This window comes from Taudactylus pleione, unplaced genomic scaffold (assembly GCF_031769625.1).
Source record: "Taudactylus pleione unplaced genomic scaffold, aTauple2 ptg000051l, whole genome shotgun sequence".
NCBI classification, from domain to species: Eukaryota; Metazoa; Chordata; class Amphibia; order Anura; family Myobatrachidae; genus Taudactylus; species Taudactylus pleione.
In genome coordinates this window covers 7,181,961-7,206,610 of record NW_028284453.1, presented here as the reverse complement: position 1 = coordinate 7,206,610, position 24,650 = coordinate 7,181,961, and the positions used below count along the sequence as shown (strand labels likewise).

At 43.6% G+C, this 24,650-nt stretch overlaps 1 protein-coding gene across 1 annotated transcript in view; it reads right to left on the bottom strand.

The window, feature by feature from the left end:
- Positions 1–7,990: 7,990 nt before the first annotated feature.
- Positions 7,991–24,650, bottom strand: part of LOC148535501 (paired box protein Pax-6-like) — an 83,263-nt gene continuing 66,603 nt past the window's right edge. The window contains exons 4-8 of the mRNA XM_088462657.1: positions 20,840–20,922; positions 16,103–16,253; positions 14,420–14,517; positions 13,616–13,760; positions 7,991–11,814 (exon numbers count right to left, since the gene is read on the bottom strand). Coding sequence (XP_088318783.1) covers positions 11,729–11,814; positions 13,616–13,760; positions 14,420–14,517; positions 16,103–16,253; positions 20,840–20,922 — 563 coding nt within the window. The 3' untranslated portion in view covers positions 7,991–11,728. The remainder of the gene's footprint in view (positions 11,815–13,615; positions 13,761–14,419; positions 14,518–16,102; positions 16,254–20,839; positions 20,923–24,650) is intronic.

Genomic DNA, 24,650 nt, shown 5'->3' with positions numbered 1-24,650 from the left:
TACCGTGTGGCATAATGTGTAATGGGGGAATATGTACTATGGGCATAATGTGTAAGGGGAATTACTACTGTGTTGCGTAAGGTGTAAGTGGTGCTACTACAATTTAGTGTAATGTATATAAGGGACACAACTACAGGTATGTAGTAATGTAAATAAGGGGCATTACTGTGTGGCGTAATGTGAATTGGGGGTACTATAGTGTGGCCACGCCCTTTCCCTATGAGACCATGCCCTTTTTTTTGTCCCGCACGCATGCGGCGTGCACTGTGCCTGTTTATGATGGGGTGGGGGGCTCCAAAGCTCTTTCTGGCACAGGGCACCAAAATGTGTACTTACGGCTCTGTACTATTGAGACTGCATCTACAAATATTTTCTGATAAAGCTTAAAAAGGAACTCTACTGCTTATAATTTGGGATATTGCATCTACTAACACTTTACAATAAGCTTAAGAGGAGCTCATTACTAATTATCTTCACTGAACTAGGGATACGTCCTCGCTAATTAACAGCTATAAATTGCCTTTTTTTTAAAAAGATTTTTGGCTTACTAACAGTCTCTTGCATTATATAATATTTCTAAGCATACTAACATTTGCTATTTATGCTGGCTAATGCAGATATTAATTTGTCATTAATTTGTAGCACTTAATATCAGTCACAGGTATATTGTGGTTTTAGTCTTATGGTAAAATTGTTTTAAGTATATTATTTTACTAAATTGATTATAGTTTTTTATCATCAGTTGAACAGCGCTTTACTTTTTTGTGGCCTAGGGCCTCATTAGTGGTATATTCAGTTTACAGATGTGTCCACATACATCTAGCCTCCTAGCGCATTAAACAGCCCTTGTAGCCCATGCTGATAGGATAGGATGCACAAGTATCTTCGGCTGATTAAAATGATATGCAGCATGCCCATATTCTCTGTGCAATTGCATCTGCATGCAAAATGCTAAGTTACAGAATCACAGCTACTGACACTGTAACATAGCATTTCGCATGCAGATACAGTCGCAGTCGCACACAGAATATAGACATGCCGCATATCGTTTTTATCAACAGAAGCTGCTTGTGCATCCTATTCACATCGCTTTGTGAATAAGATGCATTTTATAGGAGAAAGTCACACAATAAGATTCTTGGCACAACCGAGTCGCACAACTCTCACACATTATATGGAACGCAACTTGTAGCACACGGAGGATAGATGTATGTGTACACATCTGTAGTTAGGCATAGCGTTGTAATAAAATCTCTGGGTGACTTAATACAGGTGTTTCTGAGCAGGGGCGTTTTAAGAGAGGAGGGTGCCCGTGTGCAGCCTCCGTTTGGGCCCCCTCCTCTCTGTCAGTGCATTGGGGGTCTGATTCAGACACGCTCGCGAGCGCTCGCAAGCGGATCGATGTTGGCCCAGTGCGCATGCGCACGACGGACCCGGCTCCGTCGTGCGCATGCACGAGACCCGGATAGCGATGGCCAAGCCGTTGCTATGGGTCTCGTACCAAAGGGGGCGTGCTGTCGATGGTGAGTGACAGCACGCCCCCTTTGGTGGGCGTGCCGGAAGCGTGGCTGCCCAGACGGAGGCGTTCCCATGGGAACGCCTACCGTCTGGGGCCGGCCCCACTGACATCACAAGTGATGTCAGTGTGAGTGCCTTCGGCTCTGATAGAGCCGAAAGCACCCCAGGGCTTGCGGCAACGAGACCCTACCACAAGGGTCTCGTCGCAAGCCCGATGGTCGCGATGGTCTTGACCATCGCGACCATCATCCTGCCTGGTCACCCACAGCTATGCGAGCGGCCAGGAGGCCGCTCTAAAAATACAATAGACGGGCACTGATTCAGAGCGAGTGCTCTGAAAGAGCGTCCGGCTCTGAATCAGGCCCTGAGCGCAGTAGATTCTAGCTTTATGCCAGAGTCTACTGCACATGCGCGGGTCTACGGGAAAAATGGTGCCCGCTCCTACTTTCCCGGGGATATCTTTCCTGCGTATGCGCAGATCAATGGGAAAATGTCTGCCGCATTTTCCCGGTCTGTCGCTGCGGAGCAGCCCTTCGGAATCTGAGGTGAGGTAAGTATAATTGTAACTATGGGTGCAGGGTGTGCGGTGTGGGCCCCCCCGGACCCAGGGGCCCGTGTGCACCGCACACCTTGCACCCATTATAAAGACGCCTATGTTTCCGGGGCACATCCCACAAATATTAATTGATTAATAGGCCCGTAAATGAAGCCAAATATGGAAAAGTGCACAGGTGCATTTCTGCCAAAGTAATAAAAACAATATACCATCGTGGAAGATATAGTTTCAGTGTTTCCTCAATAAATAAATGAAGCACAGCTAAGCAGTGTTTTAGGAGCAAACTGTAAGTGAAGCCCTCATTGCACTTTAATTGTGTTCTAACTTCTAGTACAGAAACGTCCTGGCACATATTTACATACTGAGCAGTTGATAACAAATATCCTCGAGCTCCGTCTATTTGTATCTGGTCATTTTTACATAACACTCTCTTTCACCTTTTGTTTTCTTCCCTGCACTTCATGTACATTGAAATCTCTAGCAAGCCAGGCCCTCTCGCTTTCTGTTTCAGTGAATGCTCCCTTACTGTCACTGCATGCTCATATTTATTACCTCTCTGATTATACAGCACTCCAAGGGGTCCGTTTATTAAGGTGCAGTATTAGCAGCACCCATGTTCACATAGCAGGTGTTGTGGTGCTGGTAGAAATTGGGGGACAGCAGCAGATATCTGCTGCGATCCCTCCATGATACATCTGGGGGATACTTAATATGTGCCCGATTATCATTCAGTACACCATATATATGGTGATAATTGGGCCCCTAGATGTGGTAATAAAGGGTATTATATAGACTCCTATCTATAGGAACATAGCTGCAGCCATTTTACACAAGTGTTACAAACAGGAAGGAACAGTATGCTGCAGGTCAAAGTTCAGCGGGCCGCCTGCGTCCAATCACTATTTTATGTTATAAAATATCTCTGGATCATCTTTGGTTTTTTTTTTTAGAACGTTTCCCATTTTTGCATACTATTGCACTAAGGGCCTGATCCACTACGGAAAGCAACTGCGTTTGCAATAGCGATTACGCACGCAGTTCAACTGCGATAGTATAGTATGCTAATCCATTGCGATTGCAATGCCGCCGCAGCACTACATAAGGACCCCCACCATACCTTACACACATACGTAATGTTTAGCAAACTGCGAAAAACATCGGTACCATCGCAGCCTCACACACACTTGCACAAGCCCTGACCTTACTTATAAATTGCTAACTTCCACGCATGCCATCAAGCTGCGTAAGGCATCGCAGTGGATAATTTATACACACCCATGCAACGGCATTCAAACGCCCTTGCACGCCTGCATTTGGTCGACCACCCCCCTCCCCCATGACCACCCCCAAACGGCACTTCTTGTCAATCACTCTGTGACGGGTCTGTGTAGTCATTGTGATTGCAGCCCCGATCACAGGCTGATCGGGGATGGGGCTGGTTCACGCACACGCATTGTGATGCATACGCATGCGCACTACGCAACAATTGGCCGATTGCATGCGTATTAGCAACCGCGTTTCTTGCTGAATCAGGCCCTAAGATAGGCTTTCTCCCTGATAAAGGAAGAAACCTATTTCTCCAACAAGGACACTGGAGTTTGTGTCTTTAAAACCACCATGAGGGCAGCCTGGGATGTCGAGGTGATGTTTATTGTCTGTGACATCCTTCCTCTCTGTGCCTCGCTCCTACCTCCCCCACTGCACGCCCTAGGGCCAGGATTCTGCTCCTGTCGCCTAACACCCATTCCGCTGCGCCAGCTCCCTCCGCTACGGTGTCAGAGGCAGAGCACAGTATGGGTGAAGGGAAAGGAGAGAAATAGAGAGGTTATTTTTATAAAGAGAACATGACCTTTGAGCAAGGCCCTGGAAGGAAACAGGAGCTTGAAAGAGCAGGGAAGAATGTAAATACATGGTGTATATGCTCTTTACCCCATGGATTCCGAAAGGGTAGGGGGGGGGCCTAGAGCTTCTTCTACAAGGAGCGTGCCAACTAGCTTCAAACATTAAATTAATTTGGTAGTAAAATAAACATTTAGATTTTTGTTTAAGGCTAACAAACATGTACAGCTTTGTAAGTCTCTTACAAGTCTAATGGCTTTGCAGTAGTGAACGGGTTAACTGAGCATTGCACTAGGAAATAAACATCATCTCCCTTGGTAGAGATCACTGTAGCAACAACAACTGCCATGTATTCCTGTCTAGGAAGTCGAGGAAGTCTCGTCTGTGCAGGTATTTGTTTCGCCCTATGATCTTTTTGAAATTTTTGTTTTGTTTTGTGTTGTTTTGGGAAAAAGATGGCACCAATTCTAAAGACCCATGGAGAATAATGCTTTCCAATATACGAGGAGTGTGGGCACCGATTATGGGCGCACATTATGTTTCCAGTGAGACACTTTTACCACAGGAGAAATTGACTTGTTTCATTTAGGACTCTCCTCAAGCTTGATGGAAAACCGTGACCATGATATCACACCAGCCATCGGCCAGGTGGGGACTTGTGTAGCTAAAGACTGCCAACCCCACAGATGAAAATTGTTACCTTTGATATAAGAACTCTACCTTAACTTACTGTTGGTCCTGTTCATCATTGCTAAAAATTTGATGGATGGAGTTCTACCTAATTACCAAAGGAATTCATCATTCCTCCTCTCCATAAGTATCTATTCCAAAAATCTCTCATTATTACGATGACAGCTTTTCGGGAAATAGATACTTTTCCATATCTACTCTACCTTACCGCAGCTGTAATCAGTGCTGCCCATGCGCCGTTACATCCGTAAAAGCAGTGCATGCACAGCACTGCCTACAGCTGCGGTAATTGTGTCTCACCCCTCTGCTCACCTCCCTGTCCTCCACTTACCTGGCCGCTGCAACCACATCCGGCTCTGGCTGCTGCTCTGACACTGTGTTCTCCCGACAGAACACAGTAAAGTTTAGAAAAAAAAAATCATTTGTTTTTTTTTCTAAACTTTACTGTGTTCTTTTCTGGGAGAACACAATATCAGAGCAGGAGGAGGCACCAGGGAGTGACAGAGGGAGCCGAGGAGGACCTGTCCAGCTGACAGCAGGTAAGTGTAATCCGCTGTATGCCACCTCATAGTAACACCATCGAATTCCGAATGTATGGGGAGTGTGGAATTGCGGACTTAACCAGGAGATATCAGTGATATCTCCTGTGTTAAGTGTCATCATGAATACTAAAATAACGGTAATTAAGGAAAATGTCCTTAAAAACGTTATTTTAGTGTTGATGACTAGGCCCCCGAGTTTTAAAAAAAAAAAGTTTTAACAGCAGGATAAACTTTAAAAGCACAATGTATCATTTATGCAATACATTTTAGCGCAAATCTAAATATGTTCCATTGTGTGTCATTGACCAGTAACCGCTATGTTGCATTGCTTGATGACCATTTGCAGGCTTTCATGTACCCTCACAATGATGGAATATTCCAGCAGGATAATGCACTGTGTCATTCGTCCCAAGTTGTCCAGAATTGGTTCGAGGAGCATTCTGGAGAGTTCTGACATCTGGTGTGGCCACCACGTTTGCCCGACTTGAACCCAATCAAGCATTTATGGATAGATCCATTCGCACCCAAGATCCTGCACCTACAAATATGAGTGAGCTGCGGGAAGTTATGCAGATGACCTGGGTCAACATCTCTCCAGAGGTCTTCTGTCCACTTGTGGAATCTATGCCACGTCGAGTTGCTGCACTGCGTCGAGCTAGATACACAATACTACACGATACTAGTAATCTATACCATGACTTTTGGCACTTCAGTGTATTATAGTATCTATTACAGATGAGGATTTAAAATATCAAAGAGAGATGAAGGAGATTGCAGTGCACGGACCAAGTGTCGCATGTGATGTGCTTAGAGGCACCAGATCAGCAGGAAATTGTACCTGGAAACTATTAGAAGAAGTTGATAGCTATGTTTGATCTGTATTTTTTTTTAGTATTGTTTACATTAATTATTTTATCAGTTGCTTTGGGTTATGCTGGGTACACACTGGCCGATATATTGGCCGATTAATTGATCGGTCAATATATATCGTGCCCCTGTTGGCCAGTGTGTACAGACGATATGTCTGTGAACAACGTAGTTCACAGACATATCGCATTGGCTGTGCTGCACAGCCAATGAACAAATATGTCTGCAGACATACTGTCTCTGTCCATCCGCAAGTGTGTACGGGAGATCAGCCGATCGCCTGTACACAGGGGTGCAGAGAGGGGAGGGGAAGCCGTGAGCGGGTACTACTTACCCATGTCCGGCACAGCTCCCCATCCACAGCAGCCCAGCACACGCTGCTGTGTGCTGGGCTGCACTGGGAGACTGTCCGAGGCTGCTAAAGCCCGAGCAGTCTCCTATGTCAAAGGGGGGAGTGATCACGCTGATCGCACCCCCCATTGGCTGTGCGCCAGGCTGAGGGGCACACAGCGCCCCCCTCCCCAGCGCCGCAAATGTTTTTTTTTAAGGGGGTGGGGCCACACTGGCCGCGATTAGACCACGCCTCTCACGCCGCCGGGACCCACTACAGCATGCAGGAGATGGTCGTTCAGTGTGTGTGAACGACCATCATCTGCAGATATATCTGTCAGGTGTGTGTACCACTACTAGTAAGTAGTACTAGCAAATGTTTAACAAACAATCAGTACCAGGCAGCAAGGAGAAGATTATGACTTTTTAATCACCCATTGCTTTGTTTCTTCAGATCTGGGCTTCTGATCTTTGCAATGTAGTCTGATCTTTCAAATGCAGATCCTACTGACCCACTCCCCCCCACCACACACACATACACACATACACACATACACACAGACAAGACATGCTGAGAGGTGTGAGCCTGTGTCTGCATAACTGGGAGCCATATTTGTAATATCCAGAAACAATTTGAAAATGAGATGACTTGTAGAAGGACAATTAAGACAAATTATTATAAGATACATGCTTAAAAAGTAGTTGATTTACCAATTAAAAAAAAAAAAATGTGGGATTGCTGCCTAAATAGAAATTAATGCACCTAATGAACTTACTGGCTGCTCATTAGCAATATTTACTAAAATGGACTTTTAATTTATGATGTCAGAGTTTAAAAAGTAAAAATTGAGTCATAGCAAAGTATAAGCAAATGCCTACCATTGCATTCAAGTGCAAACTTTGCACTGAGCTATGGGAACCTATCGGAAATGAGCTTTTATCTAGTGCAAATTAGACAATAAAAGCAAGTGTGTGATTGGTTGCTATGGTTTAGTGCACCTAAATGTAATGTAAGTGGGCCCTATAGAATGTCCTTTGCTCTTATGATATGCACTAAAGTATGGAGAAACATCATGACTGCTTGGTCAGAAAAGGCTGAGATTACTGACCTGATGTGTGTTAGTATAAAACAGTTATTATTTTATTAACATTTATTATTTTAGCATGCCACAATAAAAACCTCCCTTGTTGTGTTTTTAGTTTTGGGGTTTCCTTACACTTTAATACACTAAATGCTATTTACTAATAGACTGAAGGGTAGAAGTTTAAAACCTTCTAAAGTGGAGGTTTCCCAAACCAATCAGCTACTATCTATCATTTATCTAGCGCAGTCTATAAAATGATAGCTAGAAGCTATGAGTCTCCTTTAGAAGGTATGATACATCTCCCCCCTCCTGTCAGTGTGGTTGTTCTGTTGTATAACGGCCTTTAGTTCCCCAATCTGTTTAAGTCACACTGACCAAAGAAAAAAGAACCGCCAGGTGCCATCCTGATCTGTTTGTCCCACCCTGACGACATGCGCTACACACCCCATTGAACGCTGTTACCTATGTTAATGATTGTAAAATGAATCACGTTTGCCACACACCCTGTGGTTAAACTACAGGAAATAAACATCAGAAGATAGATAGAGAGAGAGCAGCGTTTAATAGGATTACAGCGCAGTACAGAGAGGGCAGGTCATGCTACACACTAAGGCAGGAACGTGCCAACCAGACTGTATATGAAACACAGCACAGGGGATGTGAGAGGCTGAAGGCAACAACATAATACAAAACAAAGCAGCAAGTAGCGATTCTGAGTATATCGCGGTGACTGCCAACTGCTGCAAGGGTTACAGCTTCCCAAGTAATATCCCAATCCCAAAGACTTTACTCAACACAATACTTAATGATACAATAAAATACTGCTATATGCACAATCATATCAGCAGATAGCATGACACCAGTGGAACAGGAGTAATACTTACTATATGTTGCGCTGAATAATCTGTGTATGCACGTGGATTCATTATGTAATATAAATATTTGTGTTCTTTTTTTATTGTAATAAATAATTTTTCTGTACAGTAGTTGGTTTCTATGCTGTTCTCGAACCTGGCAACAGTCCCGCTTTCCAAAAAAAAAGAGGAGTAGGAATGGGTATGGTTTGGGGGTGATGTGGTGGGTTGGGGCATGCCCAAGAGTGTCATGGAGGGGTAGTGTAGTGCCTGGGAAGGGGGGAGGGGTAGTGTATGTCCCTGGAAGGGGGGGGTGGGGTAGTGGAAGTCTCGGGAAGGGGGGGTAGTGGAAGTCCCGGGAAGGGGGGGAAAGGTAGTGGAAGTCCCGGGAAGGGGGGGAGGGGTAGTGTATGTACCGGGAAGGGGGGAAGGGTAGTGTATGTCCAGGCGGGGCAGATAATGTATGTCCAGGTTGTGGCTGGGGTTTGACGTGAGACCGGGCACACCTATACCTACAATGTCAGATAATTGATCAGTCTGTCGGTCTGCCTGTCTGACAGTGAGTATATCCACTGTCAGATCCGAGCACAAATTATTGCATCTGTCGGGCATGCTGGAAGATTTCTCATGCCTGACTGACCGATAATTGCTGCTAAGTCAGGGCCATAAACTGTGCAATTACCGACTGCACAGTGATTGGCCGCCTAAAGGCTGCAGCTTATGAATTTCACTACTTGCTAGTGACACTGTGGCACATCTTTCAAACCTTCTAAAGAGGACAACTGGAGGTGTTTCCCATAGCAACCAATAAGATTCCAGCTATTATTTTATTGAATGGATTAGAGAAATGATAGATATAATCTCATTGGTTGCTATGGGCAACACCTACACTTGTCCTCTTCAAAAAGTTTGATAAATATCCCCCATATTAGTAGGAAATCATTGTGTGTAGGTGACCAGATCATTTAGAAATGCCACATAACCTCAAATATAACTTAATTCAAACGAAAACAGAAATATACATCTAAAACTCATGGTACCATGATAAAGTGTTATCAGTCTTTTTAGACTCCATATTTTCCTGCAGTGTCCTTCATAGCACCCACCACAGGATGAGAGCAGGCAGGCACAAGCATTACCAAACACCAATGTATAGGGATAATCACTCATAAACCATTAACATATATTTTGTGACATACATTAGTAGAATTATCTGGTATATAGTTTGCATTTGGTGTTTGGTTATCATTTAATAACTTCTAATCTCACTTTTATCTTCCCACAGTACAACTTTTTGTATCTCAACTGCAACATTTTGATTTGAATTCTAGGTACGTATATTTACTGAAGGTCGATTTTGATTGGTTTTAAATCGATCAGCGTTGATGTGTTTATGCGGCTAAAACACACAAATACTAATAGACAATTTTTGATTTTTAAAAAATAAATAAATTAGTAAATGTGTGATTTAGCCACAGAAACACATCCATATCAATTAAAATTGACCTTTAGTAAGTATACCCCCTAAGTCTCCTCCACATTATTTTATTACGTTACTAACCTACCCCTCTCCACTATCTTTTACCAAACTGGAGATTATCTTGTATTTAGAGTTTACCAAACTAATCATTGTTGGCAAATTTGTAAGCATTACAAAGTTAATATTTGCAGTTCACTGTCAGTGGATTCTGGGTGGATTTTGCCCAGCTATAGTTCCACAGAATATCCTTTCAGAATATCTGTTTACAGCATGCATGTGTGTGTGTGTACACAAATATTTACATGTGTGTGACATACAGAATGTCCAGGACATAGTTTTACTCTGGAAATATCCATAAAGTGCAGCAGATGCTGGAGGATGTCCATAGAAAATCCTTGTGTCCATTCACCAGTTGATGGAATCTACAGTTTGCTAGACAGTGTTTCCACCTGTGTAATTCTTTGAGAAGCTGTGGTGATTGCACATTGGTAGCAGACATTTATGTTCTAGTTTCCTAGTAGAACAATAGAGAACTGTCTTTACTCTGCTTTTAGTGACTGAATTGGTGACAGCATATTGATCTTTATGTGCCGATAATTAGCATTTAATAATGGATCAAAATTTTTACTATTGACCTGTTGAAAATAATGTATTTTCTGAAAAGTATTTATTACCAAATGCAAGAACATTTGGAAGATTTTAGCCTCCTTACAAGAAGTATGAGCTCAGCATTTAAGGGCAGTGACCACATAACAATGACACAGGAAGCTTGCTCCAACCAAGTGTGAGCTCCTTGGGAACATAGACAAGCCACCTCATGCCCCAGGCACCGACAACTTAATTGAGCACGGCAACTGTGTCTGAATATGTCTGTGACTGTACAGTGCTTTGTAAAATTGGATGCACTATATACAAAAAATAAATAATGGTAAATTAATATGTACATCAAACATAAATCTTTTCAGAACACAGCTGTAAAAAAACAATACCAACACTGCATATTAAGAGCCTGGATACTAGAAGAGTCGATGATGAAGTGAAGATTAAATTAAAATACTGGAGTGTCAAAAACTTTTCAGATGCGCTCAAATAAAGCACCAGATGTTCCTTTTCCACAGCAAAATAGAAACAAATAGTTTAATTCTGGTGCTTGTAATGTCACGTCTTCCAGTGAACCTTTTGGACCATTCATTCCTAAATGAACTGTCTGGCCCAAAGCTGCCGAAGAGTTTTCAGAGGGAAGTGTGCTGCAACGGTAACGCTGGATATGATTGGTCAGCCATGCGGACTTCTCTTTCGAATAAAAATGGAGGAATCAAAATATTATACTGGGAGCCAAAGGAATTGGCTCCCACATTGCTAATATGCCAGAAACTAGCTACTTCTTACTGGGTAGTGGTGGTGCAGTGTAGTTGTAGACATTTCTGAAGCATTATAGCATATATTATTTCCTCTTTTTTTAGTTATTAACCTTGAAAAAAAAACATCTGAAAGCATAATTGTTAAAATGAACTTCAGGAAGCCTTCAGACACGCTTCTATGCAGAGATGTCATTGTTTAGGGCTTGTCTCAGCAATAATTTATGATCAAATCACTATCATATTATGTGATCCCCTCCTATCTGCATACAGAAAATGAACAGCTACAGACTCATAATAATATTCCTGGATTCGGAATTCGATAAGCCGGAAACTGTTGTTGTCAGGATAACCTTGCATATCTTGCAATAAGGTATTTTGCTTATCTGACATGGTCTGAGGTGATGTTGTTGATATTCTGTCTTAATATAAAATCAGGAACAGAAGGTTAGAATTTGTGACCTAGTAAGTGGCTTAGCTGGTAAGACGTCCCTTTTTATGAAGGCCAATGCCAATCGGTTCATAGCAGTGAGTTGTTGATTCCAGGACAAGAGCCTATGCGGTGACATCCCTCTCAATCCATTCCTGTCCACCTGAGTCCTCTGTTCTTCACTGGAGTCTGGGCCAGTATTGCCCAAGATCTGGGTCTCCTCCCGGTACTTGGACAGGAACAGAAACGCCTGGAGAGATTAGTCCTGCACAAAGTAGAAAGGAATTTCCGATCACATGTGTCTGCCATACACTAATATGAAATCTATTATGTTATATGATAGAGGGGTGATCAGTATAAGGCAGGGGCAAAACTATATTGGGTGCAGGGGGTACAACAGCTGCCGGCCCGGAGGCGAGGGAGGCTGACAATGGCGCTTCTCAATGAATACATGCAATTGTTGTATTGTGACCAAATACAAAACACCCTACTGACATATTACAATGAATAGTGCACCCATTATGGATCCTATTTATCTGACACAATAATAATCTGGGAACTGCTGTTTTTTCGAATCTTGGGTCCGTCAGCTATCTCCAGCTACAGGTGGCATTAGCATGCTCCCAGAGTGTGAAGAAGGATCCATTTAGGAGGGATGGACATTGGATGCCCACCAGGGCCGGATTAAGGCTTGTGGGGGCCCCAGGGCAACTAAGTTGCGGGGGCCCCATTCAAGCCACACAGAGCCGAGCCCAGCCCAGCCGTGCCCCCAGTATAAGTCCCCCCTCAACAGTAGTCCCCCCAGGAGTACACTTAGTAGTAATCCCCCTCTATGCTGTGTCCCCCAGTGTTTGTGCTGTAGTGTGGGGGCCTTCTGTGTGTGGGGGCCCAGGGACGACCGCCCCTGTCGCCCCCCCCCTTAATTCGGCCCTGATGCCCACCATCATATGATGGCAGTGCTTCCACCATCAAATCTTTTGATGTGATGGTAACTAGCCATCACATCAAAAGAATTAGATGGCAAGAACTATTCATATGACTAGTTAAGGGGCGGGATTGGGTGCGGGGCTTAGGGCGAAGCTCGAAGCCTAGCAGAAAAAAAAAACTGAGGCCAGGCAGAGCTGAGGACTAGGAGGAGAGAGAAACACTGTCACTTCCCCTGCTGCTGCTGCTATGTCACAGCTGACACTGGGAGTCTGGATCTGTATTTGTTGGTGAGTGACTGCTGCTGCTGCAGGACCAGGGCTGCACATTGATTGGCTCTCGCTGTCTCAGAGAGCCAATCAGAGCTAGCATAGAGGGGAGTGAGGGAGGGACTGAGGGCCAGGTCTGAGGCAGTGAGAGACAGCCTCCAACGATCCCAGCAGCATGAGCCATGGAGGTCATCACATACAGAGACACAGCACACAGCAGGCACCATCACAACACCATTGAATGATTACCATTTGATGGCAGCAAACATCGGAATGCTGCCATCGAATGATGAAAACACTAATATCGCAAGAAAAACATTGATGGTCAGCAAACATCGACCATCGATGTCCATCCCTACCATTTAGATCCCTCCACCTTCTCCGGCTCTCACAGTGAGCATGCGTGACCTAAGGTGGCGTAAATGCAACAACACTGCCGGGAAAGAACCCGGCAGTGTAAACTTTAGTCGCTCACGTTTTGCTGTTGTGCTGCTCATTGGAACAGCTAGCCTAGCATGAGGGCAATAATAAAGAGCACTGAATCTGTGTCCCAAATCTCCACAAATAACAGCAATAATGGCTCTTACTTTGTACATACAGTTTGTAAACTTAGTGCACAACTTTCGTCACATTAACAACATATACTTATAATTATTTGCAATTAACTATTGTCTTTCTACACCAATAGTGTCTGTTCAGATGACAATTCTGCTCTCTGAATGAAGATTGTTATATCTATAACCCTAGTTGAGAGGAAATCACTAACACTTCATTTACAGTTTGACGACAGCTGCCTTCAGGTGCAAAGATGTGGATTATAGGAGCTGTAGGTCCAATTATTGGTAGCTTTTGTTACCCAGAAGACAGACTGACCTGTAGAGCCGCTAGCACTGGAGCCGAGGTTCTGGTTATTCATGTGGGACTGGAGCTGAGGAGGTGTATAGGCGTCATAACTGCGGACACTCACTGAGGGACTTGGTATCATGCAGGAATAGGAAGAGGTCTGGCTGGTTACCGTCTGTGGAGATATATAATATAATATCCATGGAAGCAAAGTCTGATTTGATAATCAAGTAGATTCTTACAAAATAATAATAAAAAAGAACAATATATAACTAATGAAATGTTATGTCAGAGGCATCACAGACTATGGGAACTTTGGTATGTAAAGATAATGGGCCTGATTCAGCAACGATCGCAGCTGCAAATTCGCACGGAACACAGCAGCGTAAATAAGCTAATGCTTGCCAAAGCTCCGCCGGCATAAAGACGCCCACTGCTGCTTTCTCACTACAGTCCAATGTCGCTCTTCTGTGTAAACATCGGTACCATCGACGCACATCGATCACTCATGCAGCATTTACACCAGGCCTGACCAGCTGCAGACACGGCAAGTCTCGTCACACGGAGAGAGCTCTCATGCTGCGTATGCAATCGCAGTGTCTGATTTATGCACGACCATTAAACGGCGCTCAAACGGACAGACGCGCCTGCGTTTTTCCCACCACTCCCCCGTCACCACCCCCAAACGCTCACAGCCTGTCACTCACTCTGCGATGGATTCCTCGGTGCGTCCATAATCGCAGTGCTAACAATCCATCGATCTGCCTACGTAATTGTAATTACTTCACGTACGCTGCTTAATCATGCCCTAGGATTGCTATAGCCTGTACTCACCTGGATGGGGAGGTTATTTGGCATGGTGAAGCTTGGCAAAGGAGGTAGAGAACCATAGCCGTTGGTTATAGCTGCCTCACTCCGGCTCAGCATAGATCCTAAAACAAAATTTTTCAAATTCTATAATGTTAAAGGGTTCTGCACATCAAAGCTGCCAGCTTTCCCCGATTCATTTTATTTAGATTTGACCTAGATTTGAAATAGTGGCCAGCAGCACAGTATTTATTTTTCTTTTGTATGCTGATTCAATATATTCCCATATATGACCTTCTGTCTGCTTAAATTTAATATAATTGCTGTTTTGAGTGATGACATTTGGATGCGTGATGTTCATGTCCTGTATAATGTAGTCAAGTCATGCAGGGGATGCAGTGTTCTATATAATGTAGTCAGGTCATGCAGGGGATGCAGTGTTATATATAATGTAGTCAAGTCATGCAGGGGAAGCAGTGTTCTATATAAAGTGATCAGGTCATGCTGGGGATGCAGTGTTCTATGTAATGTAGTCAGGTCATGCAGGGGATGCAGTGTTCTATATAATGTAGTCAGGTCATGCAGGGGAAGCAGTGTTCTATATAATGTAGTCAGGTGATGCAGGTGATGCAGTGTTCTATATAATGTAGTCAGGTCATGCAGGGGAAGCAGTGTTCTATATAATGTACTCAGGTCATGCAGGTGATGCAGTGTTCTATATAATGTAGTCAGGTCATGCAGGGGATGCAGTGTTCTATATAATGTAGTCAGGTCATGCAGGGGAAGCAGTGTTCTATATAATGTAGTCAGGTCATTCAGGGGAAACAGTGTTCTATATAATGTAGTCAGGTCATGCAGGGGAAGCAGTGTTCTATATAATGTAGTCAGGTCATGCAGGGGAAGCAGTGTTCTATATAATGTAGTCAGGTCATTCAGGGGAAGCAGTGTTCTATATAATGTAGTCAGGTCATGCAGGGGAAGCAGTGTTCTATATAATGTAGTCAGGTCATGCAGGGGAAGCAGTGTTCTATATCATGTAGTCAGGTCATGCAGGGGATGCAGTGTTCTATATAATGTAGTCAGGTCATGCAGGGGATGCAGTGTTCTATATAATGTAGTCAGGTCATTCAGGGGAAGCAGTGTTCTATATGAAGAGATCAGGTAATGCTGGGGATGCAGTGTTCTATATAATGTAGTCAGGTCATGCAGGGGAAGCAGTGTTCTATATAATGTAGTCAGGTCATGCTGGGGAAGCAGTGTTCTATATGAAGAGATCAGGTAATGCTGGGGATGCAGTGTTCTATATAAAGTGGTCAGGTCATGCAGGGGATGCAGTGTTCTATATAAAGTGGTCAGGTTTGGTTGCAAGATGAGCAATAACATAACTAATTGTGGTGTTCTTACATAATTTAGCGAAACGCATCTACCAACCTGCATCAAAATCATTTTGGTGCTACCCACACAGTGATGTAGCCCAGTTGCCCAGGGCTGAGATATTACATCATGTATGACCAAAATAGAGGTGATCATTGCAACTTTATAACTTATCTACAACTACAAGTACATGATGCAACCAACATTGCTGGGAAAGCTTCACGTCATGGCGAATGATGCTGGTAATCTCAGTAAATCTGATTCTAACAGCAGCAATTAGTGTCACCTGAGAACAGGCAAATATTGAATATTAACTCCTTTCTCTTCCTCTCTCACCTGAGCTGCTGGGCTGTGGTATGGACTGGTAAACACTGCTGGTGAACGAACTGTTGATTGACAGGTGACTGGAAGCGTTACCAGCTTGACGTCTCTGGTTCCGTAGTTTCTCTTCCCGTCTCCATTTTGCCCGCCGGTTAGAGAACCAAACCTGCAGCAGAAGTGACTCTGTTTGTACAACTGTATAGGTTTTATTTTACCAACTTAATGGGGATCTAAATCTTATTACCAAAAAAATGCATTTAATGATTGACCATACAGTCATTGGGGTCTCACCTGAACTGAGCACGGTCCCCCCAAATCAAGAACCATGCAGTCTGACATCTGGAGCAGAGTCAGGCTGTCAGACTAGTGGTGTTCCATCCTGGGCCTACTTCTTCTACATGTTACATCTATACTGCTATGGCTGACGGGATCCTGCCCAGGACAGAGCGTAGACCTATGAATAGTTTTCTCTCTCCAGGGCAAACACAGAGCACTTCATAGTAAGCTAAGAATACAGTAGTAGAGAAACTAGTGGCGTGTCTGGAATTCACCCTCTTGACCAGAAATATTGTCAGTGTCACTTACAAACTACTAAAGTAGAAAATCTCAGTGCCGCATTACAGTATCTACAAGGTGGTGTAGGCAGCCGCCTAGGGCACAGTGGGCTTAGGGGGTTGTGTGACACCCGCAACCGGAATAAGCAAGCCATTTCTTAATATTAAAGGGCCCCACAGGAAGACAGGGGGTGATCTGCAGAAGCGCTTTTATGATAACATACTCTCTGTCTACATAAGGCATACTAGCCTACTCTCCTTAAATGTAGGGATTTCTCTCAAGTTTGCACAAGTTTTAAGTTTCTTTATAATTTTTAATGTTAGCAAAACTTATTATTTGACATCTGACTCATATCATCAATTGCTTAATAAATTGATCACATTTAGCTTGAACAGTGCTGGCTGCTTAGCTTTTTTTAATTGTCTCTCTATCATAGCCAGCATTAACGTCTTCAGCAATTTGTGCTGCTGTACTGTAGCTCTTCTGTGAAATCAGACCAGACAGGCTAGCCTTCCCTCCCCATGCTCATCAATAAGCCTTGGGCAACCACGACCCTGTCTCTGGTTCACTGCTTGTCATTCCTTGGACCTCTTTTGGTAGGTACTACTAACCAATGTATACCGGGAACACACCACATTACCTGTCGTTTTGGAGATGCTCTGACCCATTCATCTAGCCATCATTAGGCCATTGTCAAAGTCACTCAGATCCTTACACTTGCCCATCTTTCCTGCTTTCAACAAATCTATCTATCTATCTATCTATCTATCTATCTATCTATCTATCTATCTATCTATCTATCTATCTATCTCTCTCTCTCTCTCTATCTCTCTATCTATCTATCTATCTATCTATCTATCTATCTATCTATCTATCTATCTATCTATCTATCTATCTATCTATCTCTCATATCTATCTATCTATCTATCTATCTATCTATCTCTCATATCTCTCTCTTTCATATCTATCTCTCTCTCTCATATCTATCTATCTATCTATCTATCTATCTATCTATCTATCTATCTATCTCATATCTATCTATCTCATATATATCTATCTATCTATCTATCTATCTATCTATCTATCTATCTATCTCATATCTCTCTCTCATATCTATCTATCTATCTATCTATCTATCTATCTATCTATCTATCTATCTATCTATCTATCTATCTCTCTCATATCTCTCTCTCATATCTTTCTCTCTCATATCTATATCTCTCTCTCATATCTATCAATCTATCTATCTATCTATCTATCTATCTATCTATCTATCTATCTCTCATATCTATCTCTCATATCTATCTATCTATCTATCTATCTATCTATCTATCTATCTATCTATCTATCTATCTATCTATCTATCTATCTATCATATCTATCTATCTATCTATCTATCTATCTATCTATCTATCTATCTATCTATCTATCTCTCATATCTATCTCTCATATCTATCTATCTATCTATCTATCTATCTATCTATCTATCTATCTATCTATCTATCCATTAATCAAGAGTTAAAGTGAACCAAGTCTATTTCTTGCCTGTTTCATACTAACACTGCCGTGGTACAGTGGAAATACTGCACCAACGGTCTGATTCAACTTGGATCGCAGTTGCTAATACGCACACAATTGGCCGATTGTTGCGTACTGCGCATGCGATCGCAGTGACTACGCAGACCCATCGCAGAGTGATTGACAGGAAGTGCCATTTGTAGGTGGTGATGGGGAGTGGTCGGGGAAACGCAGGTGTGCCAGTGCATTTGAACGGTGTTGCATTGGCGTGCATAAATTATCCACTGCGATGTCGTACGCTGCCTGAGGCCTCATAGAGTGCGATGAAGCTAGCAATTTCTGAGTAAGGTCAGAGCTTGTGCAAGTGTGCGTGAGGCTGCGATCAGGGGCGTATCCATAATGGGTGCAGGGTGTGCGGGGCACACGGGCCCCTGGGTCCAGGGGGGCCCCACACTGCACACCCTGCACCCATAGTATTGTGTGCACCCATAGTATTACTTACCTCTCCGGAGTCCCACGACAGCGCGGGGTCCGGCACTGTAAAAACGATTAGAAAATGGCCACCACGGCCATTTTCCCAGTGACCTGCGTATACTCTATAGACTCTGGGCGCACTCTAGTGCCCAGAGGCCCTGATTCAGAGCCAGTCGCTCTGGCAGAGCGCTCGCTCTGAATCAGGGTCCTTTTTTTTTTTTTAGAACGGCCTCCTGGCCGCTCGCATAGCTGGGGGTGACCACCCACAGCTATAGCGAGCGGCCAGGAAGATGGTCGTGATGGTCAAGACCATCACGACCATCGGGCTTGCGACGGGACCCTTGTGGTAGGGTCTCTTTGCCGCAAGCCCCAGAGAGCTTTCGACTCAAACAGAGCCAAAAGCTCTCCCACTGACATCACTTGTGATGTCAGTGGGGCCGCCCCCTGATGGTAGGCGTTCTCATGGGAACGCCTCCATCTGGGCAGCCACCCCCCCAAAGGGGGCGTGCTGTCACTCAACATCGACAGCACGCCCCTTTTGGTACGAGACCCGGAACGACGGATTGCCTGTCGCTATCCAAGTCTTGCGCAAGCGCACGACGGAGCCGGCTCCGTCGTGCGCATGCGCTCTGGGCCACCTTTGACCCGGTTGCGAGCGCTCAGCGCTTGCGACCGGGTCTGAATCAGGCCCAGAGTCTATAACTCCGGCACTGGCCGCGCGAAGCTCAGTGTGCTGCCGGCCACCGGACAGAGAGGAGGGGGCCCATGTCGGAGACTGCACACGGGCCCCCTCCTCTCTAGAAACACCCCTGGCTGCGATGGTACTCTATTGTACCAATGGTCTTGCTAAACATTATGGATGTGTGTAAGGTAAAGTGGGCGTCTTTATGTAGTGCTGCGACAGCATTGCTATCGCAATGAATTAGCATACTATCCAGCGATCAAAGCTGAATCAGGCCGCATGTTCATAGTTTAATTTTTACTCGGCAACAATAAAAACAATTAAAAGGCTATGGTTAATTAATTACAGTTCTCCAACTTTGAGATGCGTATCAAAATTGACTCTTATGGATTGGTTCACTTTAATGCTAACCTAGTGTGTGTGTGTGTTTGTGTGTGTGTGTATTAATGCAGTTCCATAAGATGTCTTGAGAATAAAAAATTAATTAATAATACAATTATTACACTTTAAAGTACCTGTGACTCGTCATTCTTTCTACAATATGTATGTAATATATTAATAGAATATTATATATGCATTTGATCAAACACAATTATTTTTCTGGGATCAAGTGAGGATGCCGGCGGACAGGATACTGGACGTCAGTATACCGACGCCTTTCAGAATGCCGACGCCGGCATCCCAAAGGGAATATTATACAAACTACGGCATCTCGACTGCCGGCATCCCGAATGTAAGTATGCGGGTTATGGTTAGGGTTAGGCCGGGGATGGGGGGTTAGGTTTAGGCACCAACTGGGGAGGGTTAGGGTTAGGCTGCGGGGAGGGGGGGGTTAGGGTTAGGCACCACCGGGGGGGAGGTTAGAGTTAGGCACCACCAGGGGGATGGTTAGAGTTAGGGGGGGAGAGGTGCAGGGTTAGACTACTTACCTGCCCCTGTCGGGATCTTCAACATCGGGATGCCGCTGTCGGTCTTCTGACCGCCGGCATCCTGTCCGCCAGTATATAATACCGATTCCATTTCTCTCTTTATTATTACCATAGTAACAGGATAATGATATGGCCAGCAACTGTTTGAAAATGTGCCCATCTCGTGTATGCGTGCCTTTACCTATATTGTGGGCTGAACCACTATTCAAGAACCAATTTGATGGGAACACGTGGTATCACTGAAATGAAGTGCCTCATGCCTCATGTTACCAGTTCCTAATGAATTCATAGGCAGCATTCTCATGAATATTACAATGCATCCACAAAAGTGGCTGCACATTGGGTGATGTTCAAACCTTCTAAAGAAGAACAGTGGAGTCGTTAACCATAGCAACCAATCAAATTCTAGCTATCTTTTTATCAAGTACATTCTATAAAATAGATAGAAGCTGATTGGTTGTATGAGTAACTTCTCCAACTGTCCTGTTTAGAAGGTTTGATAGGTCTCCCCATTAGGCTCTATGTATGGGAGAGGCAGGATGGAAGGTTGGGGAGTCTTTTTATTTTACCAACCATCAATAATATTATGTTTACCTGTATTCGTGCTTCGGGTAAATCTATCTTTGCCGCTAACCTCTCCCTGGCAAAGACATCCGGGTAGTGGGTCCTTTCAAACTCTTAGGATAAAAAAACAACAACAAATTTATAGAATATTGCCACATCTCAGAGTAAATTTCCATCAAGATATATGTATATTTGCCAACTTTCTGTTTTTCCTACATTTATATTATCAATTTAACATTTCTTGCTTAAATTTACTTATCGTATTAGGGTCTGGTAGCAAATGGGTGTATATTCATCAAAAAATAAAAGGCACACAAAAATAGTTTATTTCCACATCATAAGATGCCTACTCCTAATTGATGAGGTATGAATAGCTGACAGTCAGTTTGTCCTGTCAGTGTGGTGTAGTCTAGCACGGCTGGGAACACTTTTGGGGGCGATGTATTAAGCCTCATAAAGAGTGAAGAACGGAACAAGTGGATAATTTGCCCATAGCAACCAATCAGCTTATAGCTAGCATTTATCAAGTATATTCTGTAAAATGATAGGGAGAAGCTGATTGGTTGCTATAGGAAACATTTCCACTTGTCTACTTCTCCCATCTTTAGAAGGCTTGATAACCCGCCCCAAATTCCACCAGCCATAAATTTTTATTTTACATTTTTTTTCCAAAATGCAGAATGAGCTGAACATTTCACTGAATACTTTTTAAAAAATTCTCTCATCTCTAATAGTAGAGGTAACATGGCCGTATGGGAACTGACCCGTCAATATTATAGTTGACAACATGTAAAAATTATTTCCTGGGGAAATGTACATGTACAATACAGCGCCACGGCATGGTAAATTGCGGCAGTACATGAATATGCATCACTGCAGTAAGACATAATGATGGTTAAAGCAGCCACTGAGCCACCAATCGTATAATCTGATACCTGGATATGAATATCTTGTTTTGTTTAATGTATGCTTCTACTGTCAATTAGTACAAAACAATTATACCATTTTATTTGTAGATTTTAAATAATAAAGCTTAGATTGACTCAGTGCTCCTTCAGTTGAAGGAAATGCAAAAAAGTTTTAAATCTAAGATGAAACGCGTCAGTAATGTAAAGCATAAACTTTTTGAATCTTTATAATGACACTTTTGATCTATCTACTTAATTAGGAGGATACACCAAGGGACTGGGCAATGACTTGCACTAATCAGATAATCCTCCATAATTTTTAAAATTGAGTGAGCTATAAAATCGCGTTATGGGGTATATTTACTTAAGTGAGAGTTTTTAGAAGTGGAGATGTTGCCCATCAGATTCTAATTAACATTTAACTACCACCTTCTAGAAGATAATAGCTAGAATCTGATTGGTTGCTATGGGCTTCTAAAAATACTCACTTTAGTAAATTTACCCCTATGAGTTGTTGTTTTTTTTTCACTCAGGGCCTCATTTTTCAATGAGTTTTATCATCATACACAACGAGTTTTATCATACAGAACAAGTTTTATTATATGCAACGAGTGATAAAACTTGTTGCAATTGATAATGGTGCTTCAGCCAATCAGCTGACAGTTGGGAGCCGATTGGCTGGAGCATCCTTTATCATATGCAACAAGTTTTATCACTCGTTGCATATAATAAAAATCATTGATAAATGAAGCCCCTAGTCTGTTACTTTTCTCTTATTGTACTCTGTTTTACACGTATAAGGAACTTTCTCCATCCTCTTGCTGATATTATCTTTATAAGGATTTATATGTAGAGGAAATTATATTTTTGTATAGCAAATTGTATTTTAATTAAATGTTTTCAATTTCATCAATTATGCCAATTCTATGACTTTTATATCCCAACGTATGCATGATAACTGTCTTGTTGCTCTTAGCACCGTGTATTGTGTATTTTTGTGATTCTATTAAGCAAATGTAGCCTGTTCTATCTGTCTAAATGAGTTCATTAAACAGTGCATCAGGTTATCTTCTTCTCCATATAACCAGTGGTGCCTGCAGTATTTCTGGCTACAAAGCACAATAACTGGGAGGGAGGAGGTTGATAGACACTTCCTGTGGCAGGTGTCCTAATCACACTTCCTCTTTCTCACAAAGGTTTGTGTACAGAGCTCAGTTCCCCTGAGTGGTGAATTTCCAGGTGAAATGCTAAAGACACCATAGGGCTAATGCGAGGAGGGCTTCGGGTCAGAGCAGACCCCACCAACATGGCCAATTATTTTATTATGGGCACAACCTTTTTAGCTTGTGATTTGTATCACAACAAACAAATCTGTGCTATACCCATTACTGTCAGTAGCGGCTCCCAGGGGCGCCGAGAGCGGGGGGGAGCGGGTACAAATTACCCGGGCCCGGGCTTGCTGGAGGGGCCCAGGTCCGGCACCGCTCCCCTCCCTTACATCTCACAGCAGCCCAGCACACGCTGCTGTGTGCTGGGCTGCCCTGGAGACTGCTCGCAACTGCTAAGAAGCAGTCATAGCAGTCTCCTACTGCGCATGTGACGCCGCACGTGTGCATAACACCGGCTTCTGGGTACTTCATTGTTTGGAGCCCAGAGAAGCCCTGTAGGGCTGCCCGAAAGGCAGAACAGGCTAATCGCAGCCCTGACTGGCAGCCCCAGGGGGAGGAGACACCTCCTCCTGGGGCTACTTATCCTGTGCGTGACTGGCAGGTGGCGCTTCCAATACTAAGCCACCTCCAGTCACTGTGTAGCCAGTGCAGGCTCACTGAAGTGGCTGATTTTACGGTTAGGTCTAGAAAGAGGTGGTGTACTGGACCTCTGACGTCACAACAAAATGACGCGACAAAAGGGGAGGGGCAATGTTGAGAATGGGGGCCAAAAGTGTCCACTCGCTCACTTTGGGCACGATGGCTTGCTTTGCTAGCCATAGGTTTATATTCCCCCTCTATGCCCATGTGGATAGTAACACTGGTAGTGGACCGGCCTTGCCGTAGCGGTTACATGGTTGTGGTGTCAGGGGTCTTTTCTCCAACTTTGATCTAGCAACAACCCTGATTTTACTGGGGGAGGGGGGGGGCTGCAGCCTCACAGCCGCTACAGAAAATCCGCCACTGGCTGATTTTACTGGGGGGCTGCAGCCTTGCAACCCCTAGGTAAAATCAGCCACTAATTGTTGCATGGAATGAGGAGGACTGTCCAAAACATGAAAAACCCTTTTAATGTAGTCAAACTAGAAATCAGACTTTGAACTGTGTGTAAAGTTGAGGCCTAGGAACCATCTTGTCAGAGAGTGGTTGTGGTTTAATTGTTATTGCAGTCACCTGTGTTGAACTAGTTAATTGATGATAGGGTGTTTCCTTTAAACACAAGTGACTGCAATCATAAATTAAGTGGGAAGTCCTGGACCAGATCATTTTGTACCTAAAGGAACGGGTCATGTTGGAAGGTCTGTGTTCAAAGTGGTATGAATGCAAGTCAGGTCATGCATGCTCAATGAGTTAGCACATCTCAGGTAAGTAACACTGCTACTGAATTAGCAGTGTTAGCAATCCAGGGCCAGCTGCAGACACTCCAACATGACCCGTTCCATTAGGTACAAAATACTCTGCTCCTGGACTTCCTTCTTAATTTATGATTGCAGCCACCTGTGCTGAAACACTCTTCTCATCAATTAACTGTTATCATAAATTAGATGGGAAGTCCTGGAGCAGAGCATTTTGTACCTAATGGAAGGGGTCATGTTGGAGGGTAGGCAGCTGCTTTTCAGAGAAGCTGACCCCACACTGGGACAAAACTGAATTTGTAATTGAGGGACCCATTTATCAACAAGTTTTATCATACACAACGAGTTTTAAAACTCGTTGCATATGATA